Source organism: Lepidochelys kempii, chromosome 1, assembly GCF_965140265.1.
Source record: "Lepidochelys kempii isolate rLepKem1 chromosome 1, rLepKem1.hap2, whole genome shotgun sequence".
Taxonomy (NCBI): domain Eukaryota; kingdom Metazoa; phylum Chordata; order Testudines; family Cheloniidae; genus Lepidochelys; species Lepidochelys kempii.
Window position 1 is genome coordinate 91,184,179 of NC_133256.1, and position 6,701 is coordinate 91,190,879.

Consider the following 6,701-nt stretch of genomic DNA (forward strand, 5'->3'; position numbering starts at 1 on the left):
TGTTTGCCTACACATTCAAATACCATACATAGAAAAAAACCCACATTTAAAAGTTAAATCCCATGGAAATCGGATTCATGACCTAAACAAATGTATACAACTTACTAGGCCCTGGTCTACACTAGGACTTTAGGTCGAATTTAGCAACGTTAAATCGATTTAAACCTGCACCCGTCCACACAGTGAAGCCCTTTATTTCGACTTAAAGGGCTCTTAAAATCGATTTCCTTACTCCACCCCTGACAAATGGATTAGCGCTTAAATCGACGTTCCCGGCTCGAATTTGGGGTACTGTGGACACAATTCGATGGTATTGGCCTCCGGGAGCTATCCCAGAGTGCTCCATTCTGACCGCTCTGGACAGCACTCTCAACTCAGATGCACTGGCCAGGTAGACAGGAAAAGAACCGCAAACTTTTGAATCTCATTTCCTGTTTGGCCAGCGTGGCAAGCTGCAGGTGACCATGCAGAGCTCATCAGCACAGGTGACCATGATGGAGTCCCAGAATCGCAAAAGAGCTCCAGCATGGACCGAACGGGAGGTACGGGATCTGATTGCTGTTTGGGGAGAGGAATCCGTGCTATCAGAACTCCGTTCCAGTTTTCGAAATGCCAAAACCTTTGTGAAAATCTCCCAGGGCATGAAGGACAGAGGCCATAACAGGGACCCGAAGCAGTGCCGCGTGAAACTGAAGGAGCTGAGGCAAGCCTACCAGAAAACTAGAGAGGCGAACAGCCGCTCTGGGTCAGAGCCCCAAACATGCCGCTTCTATGATGAGCTGCATGCCATTTTAGGGGGTTCAGCCACCACTACCGCAGCCGTGTTGTTTGACTCCTTCAATGGAGATGGAGGCAATACGGAAGCAGGTTTTGGGGACGAAGAAGAAGATGAGGAGGAGGAGGTTGTAGATAGCTCACAGCAAGCAAGCGGAGAAACCGGTTTTCCCGACAGCCAGGAACTGTTTCTCACCCTAGACCTGGAGCCAGTACCCCCCGAACCCACCCAAGGCTGCCTCCTGGACCCAGCAGGCGGAGAAGGGACCTCTGGTGAGTGTACCTTTTAAAATGCTATACATGGTTTAAAAGCAAGCATGTGAAAGGATTACTTTGCCCTGGCATTTGCGGTTCTCCTAGATGTAGTCCTAAAGCCTTTGCAAAAGGTTTCTGGGGAGGGCAGCCTTATTTCGTCCTTCATGGTAGGACACTTTACCACTCCAGGTCAGTAACACGTACTCGGGAATCACTGTAGAACAAAGCATTGCAGTGTATGTTTGCTGGCATTCAACCAAAATCCGTTCTTTATCTCTCTGTGTTATCCTCAGGAGAGTGAGATATAATTCATGGTCACCTGGTTGAAATAGAGCGCTTTTCTTCAGGGACACTCAGAGGTGCCCGTTCCTGCTGGGCTCTTTGCCTGTGGCTGAACAGAAATGTTCCCCGCTGTTAGCCACAGGGAGGAGGGAAGGTTGAGGGGGTAGTCACGTGGTGGGAGGAGGCAAAATGCGACCTTGTAACGAAAGCACATGTGCTATGTATGTAATGTTAACAGCAAGGTTTACCCTGAAAGAGTGTAGCGACTGTTTTATAAAATGTGTCTTTTTAAATACCGCTGTCCCTTTTTTTTTCTCCACCAGCTGCATGTGTTTCAATGATCACAGGATCTTCTCCTTCCCAGAGGCTAGTGAAGCTTAGAAAGAAAAAAAAACGCACTCGCGATGAAATGTTCTCCGAGCTCATGCTGTCCTCCCACACTGACAGAGCACAGACGAATGCGTGGAGGCAAATAATGTCAGAGTGCAGGAAAGCACAAAATGACCTTGAGGAGAGGTGGAGGGCTGAAGAGAGTAAGTGGCGGGCTGAAGACAGGGCTGAAGCTCAAATGTGGCGGCAGCGTGATGAGAGGAGGCAGGATTCAATGCTGAGGCTGCTGCAGGACCAAACCAGAATGCTCCAGTGTATTGTTGAGCTGCAGCAAAGGCAGCTGGAGCACAGACTGCCACTGCTGCCCCTCTGTAACCAACCGCCCTCCTCCCCAAGTTCCATAGCCTCCACACCCAGATGCCCAAGAACGCGGTGGGGGGGCCTCCGGCCAACCAGCCACTCCACCACAGAGGATTGCCCAAAAAAAAGAAGGCTGTCATTCAATAAATTTTAAAGTTGTAAACTTTTAAAGTGCTGTGCTTAAAGTGCTGTGTGGCATTTTCCTTCCCTCCTCCACCACCCCTCCTGGGATACCTTGGTAGTCATCTCCCTATTTGTGTGAAGAATGAATAACGAATGCATGACTGTGAAGCAGCAATGACTTTATTGCCTCTGCAAGCGGTGATTAAAGGGAGGAGGGGAGGGTGGTTAGCTTACAGGGAAGTAGAGTGAACCAAGGGGCGGGGGGTTTCATCAAGGAGAAACAAACAGAACTTTCACACCGTAGCCTGGCCAGTCATGAAACTGGTTTTCAAAGCTTCTCTGATGCGTACCGCGCCCTCCTGTGCTCTTCTAACCGCCCTGGTGTCTGGCTGCGCGTAACCAGCAGCTAGGCGATTTGCCTCAGCCTCCCACCCCGCCATAAACGTCTCCCCCTTACTCTCACAGATATTGTGGAGCACACAGCAAGCAGTAATAACAGTGGGAATATTGGTTTCGCTGAGGTCTAAGCGAGTCAGTAAACTGCGCCAGCGCGCCTTTAAACGTCCAAATGCACATTCTACCACCATTCTGCACTTGCTCAGCCTGTAGTTGAACAGCTCCTGACTACTGTCCAGGCTTCCTGTGTATGGCTTCATGAGCCATGGCATTAAGGGGTAGGCTGGGTCCCCAAGGATACATATAGGCATTTCAACATCCCCAACAGTTATTTTCTGGTCTGGGAATAAAGTCCCTTCCTGCAGCTTTTGAAACAGACCAGAGTTCCTGAAGATGCGAGCGTCATGCACCTTTCCCGGCCATCCCACGTTGATGTTGGTGAAACGTCCCTTGTGATCCACCAGAGCTTGCAGCACTATCGAAAAGTACCCCTTGCGGTTTATGTACTCGGCGGCTTGGTGCTCCGGTGCCAAGATAGGGATATGGGTTCTGTCTATAGCCCCACCACAGTTAGGGAATCCCATTGCAGCAAAGCCATCCACTATGACCTGCACATTTCCCAGGGTCACTACCCTTGATATCAGCAGATCTTTGATTGTGTGAGCTACTTGCATCACAGCAGCCCCCACAGTAGATTTGCCCACTCCAAATTGATTCCCAACTGACCGGTAGCTGTCTGGTGTTGCAAGCTTCCACAGGGCTATCGCCACTCGCTTCTCAACTGTGAGGGCTGCTCTCATCCTGGTATTCATGCGCTTCAGGGCAGGGGAAAGCAAGTCACAAAGTTCCATGAAAGTGCCCTTACGCATGCGAAAGTTTCGCAGCCACTGGGAATCGTCCCAGACCTGCAACACTATGCGGTCCCACCAGTCTGTGCTTGTTTCCCGAGCCCAGAATCGGCGTTCCACAGCATGAACCTGCCCCATTAGCACCATGATGCATGCATTGTCAGGGCCCATGCTTTCAGAGAAATCTGTGTCCATGTCCTGATCACGCACGGGACCGCGCTGACGTCGCCTCCTCGCCCGGTATCGCGTTGCCATGTTCTGGTGCTGCATATACTGCTGGATAATGTGTGTGGTGGTTGATGTGCTCCTAATTGCCAAAATGAGCTCAGCGGCCTCCATGCTTGCCTTGGTATGGCGTCCGCACAGAAAAAAGGCGCGGAACGATTGTCTGCCGTTGCTCTGACGGAGGGAGGGGCGACTGACGACACGGCTTACAGGGTTGGCTTCAGGGAGCTAAAATCAACAAAGGGGGTGCCTGTACATCAAGGAGTATTTCAGGCAGGACTGCACGGAGGGTTCCAATAAGAAATGGTGCACCAAAGTTATCGTTGTTATTGGAACAAGGAGGTTAGCCTGGCCTCTGATTGATACATGGCTAGATTTACCTCGCTGTGCCTTCTCTGTGAGTGAGTGCAGTGTGATCTAGACAGGGGAGGAGGCAAATGAGTACAAAACAAATCTGGTCTATTTCTTGTTCTGACCCACTCCATCTATCTTTTACATCTTTGGCTGGCAGCAGACGGTGTAGAAGGACTGCATGCCATCCACATCTCATGGCTGCTTTGCAGAAGATGGTACAGTACGACTGCTAGCCATCTTCATCTCTTGCCTGCCCGGCATAAGATGGTACAATACGACTGCTAGCAATCCTCATCTCTTGCCTGCCTGGCAGAAGATGGTACAGTACGACTGCTAGCAGTCCGTATCGCCTGCCCGCTCACCATAAGACGGTTCAATAGGACTGCAGGACTAAAGAGAATGACCTGCTCAAGTCACTCCAAATTTAGTCCCTGCGCCCATGTCTGCCCAGGCGCTCCCAGCCGACATGGCCAGGAGCACCTCGGGCACGACGAGGACGACTACCAATCGTATTGCACCGTCTGCTGCCAGAAGGCAATGGGTTGCTGCTACTGTGCAGCAAAGCCGTACCGCGTCTGCCAGCACCCAGGAGACATAGGGTGACGGTTACCTGAGCTGGCTCCATGCTTGCCGTGGTATGGTGTCTGCACAGGTAACTCATGAAAAAAGGCGCAAAACGATTGTCTGCCCTTGCTTTCACGGAGGGAGGGAGGGAACGGGGGCCTGACGACATGTACCCAGAACCACCCGCGACAATGTTTTAGCCCCATCAGAGTGCTCCATTGTGAGTGCTCTGGACAGCACTCTCAGATGCCCGATTGTTTGCCATTGCTCTGACGCTGGGAGGGGCGACTGAGGACACGGCTTACAGGGTTGGCTTCAGGGAGCTAAAATCAACAAAGGGTGTGCCTGTACATCAAGGAGTATTTCAGGCAGGACTGCACGGAGGGTTCCAATAAGAAATGGTGCACCAAAGTTATCATTGTTATTGGAAGAAGGAGGTTAGCCTGGCCTCTGATTGATACATGGCTAGATTTACCTCGCTGCACATTCTCTGTAAGTGACTGCAGTGTGATCTAGAAGAATGAGTCCCCTAGACAGGGGAGCGGGGGAAGCAAATCTGGTCTATTTCTTGTTTTGATCCACTCCATCTATCTTTTACATCTTTGGCTGGCAGCAGACGGTGCAGAAGGACTGCATGCCATCCACATCTCATGGCTGCTCGGCAGCAGATGGTACAGTACGACTGCTAGCAGTCCGTATCGCCTGCCCGCTCACCATAAGACGGTTCAATAGGACTGACTGCAGGACTAAAGAGAATGACCTGCTCAAGTCACTCCAAATTTAGTCCCTGCGCCCATGTCTGCCCAGGCGCTCCTGATCGACCTCACAGAGGCGACCAGGAGCACCTCAGACATGACGATGACGGCTACCAGTCATACTGTACCGTTTGCTGCCACAAGGCAAGGGGTTGCTGCTACTGTGTAGCAATGCCGTACTGCGTCTGCCAGCATCCAGGAGACATAGGGTGACGGTTACCTGAGCGGGCTCCATGCTTGCCGTGGTATGGCGTCTGCACAGGTAACTCAGGAAAAAAGGCGCAAAATGATTGTCTGCCCTTGCTTTCATGGGGGGAGGGAGGGTGGGAACGGGGGCCTGACGATATGTACCCAGAACCACCCGCGACAATGTTTTAGCCCCATCAGGCATTGGGATATCAACCCAGAATTCCAATGGGCAGCGGAGACTGCGGGAACTGTGGGATAGCTACCCACAGTGCAACGCTCCGGAAGTCGACGCTTGCCTCGGTACTGTGGAAGCGCTCCGCCGAGTTAATGCACTTAATGCACTTAGAGCATTTTCTGTGGGGACACACACACTCGAATATATAAAACCGATTTCAAAAAAAACGACTTCTATAAATTCGACCTAATTTCGTAGTGTAGACATACCCTAAATTGCTACATCTAATGATACACATACCCATTTATGCAGAATCATTTTTCCAGACAAGAGATGAAGTACTTTTAATTTATTCAGAAATATAAATCTAGGAAAATATGTTAGTCTCCAAATCAGTGTTTACATATTTCCCCCAGAATTAAATGTTATTTTAGTCTCCTCTGTGCTATGTCCCTTGCAATCATCACCGGAAAGTACACAACAGAGTGACAGAAAGCAGGATAATATACAATTAAGTGGAAACAACAAATTTGGAGCAATCACCATTTTTGCTGCTTCATGGTGTTTTATAAATCAGTTGTGCCAGACATCTGTCCCCTTCCTCCATAAAAAGAAATAATACACAGCAAGTCACTGTCCAGTTCCTCTGAGGAATAAGAAAAAAATGTTTTCAAACATACAGGGTGAATCCTTCTTTCTGGAACTATCCTGAAAAAATACAATCCAGGTAATGACTTGTGCCTACTAAAGGAGGATGTTATAATAGTTTAAGGAAGAATTACACAAAAAGGGTGTACGCAGTTTGGTATATGACTGAATAAGTGTCTGGTCAGAGATGCATTCAGACTTGTCTAGTAAACTGATGATTACAATAGGGTTACATTGGGAAAAGAGGGCTTGATACACCAGTTACTCCAATTTTAGGTTAGTATAACTCCATTGAAATCAAAGAGCTATGCTGAGCCTGAATCATCACTGGATTATTTCAGTTCTACACCAAAGAGTAAATAAGCAGCTTATTTTGTTTTCCATGAGGTAAGAAATTAGCTTTATTTAACAAAACTTTGCCAA

The 6,701-nt window shown here is 49.3% G+C and overlaps 1 protein-coding gene across 1 annotated transcript; it reads left to right on the top strand.

The window, feature by feature from the left end:
- The first annotated feature begins 332 nt into the window (after positions 1-332).
- LOC140904874 (uncharacterized) lies at positions 333-2,211 on the top strand. Its single transcript, XM_073327194.1, has 2 exons — positions 333-1,047; positions 1,635-2,211. Exons 1-2 carry the CDS (start codon positions 465-467, stop codon positions 2,153-2,155), a joined length of 1,104 nt encoding a protein of 367 aa, XP_073183295.1. The 5' UTR covers positions 333-464; the 3' UTR covers positions 2,156-2,211.
- The last annotated feature ends 4,490 nt before the right edge of the window (positions 2,212-6,701 follow it).

Bases quoted from the DNA above. Each gene is read 5' to 3' on its own strand.
- LOC140904874 (XM_073327194.1), top strand. From the start codon at position 465: ATGCAGAGCTCATCAGCACAGGTGACCATGATGGAGTCCCAGAATCGC. The intron at 1,048-1,634 runs GTGAGTGTACCT...TTTCTCCACCAG, and splicing joins AGGCGGAGAAGGGACCTCTG to CTGCATGTGTTTCAATGATC.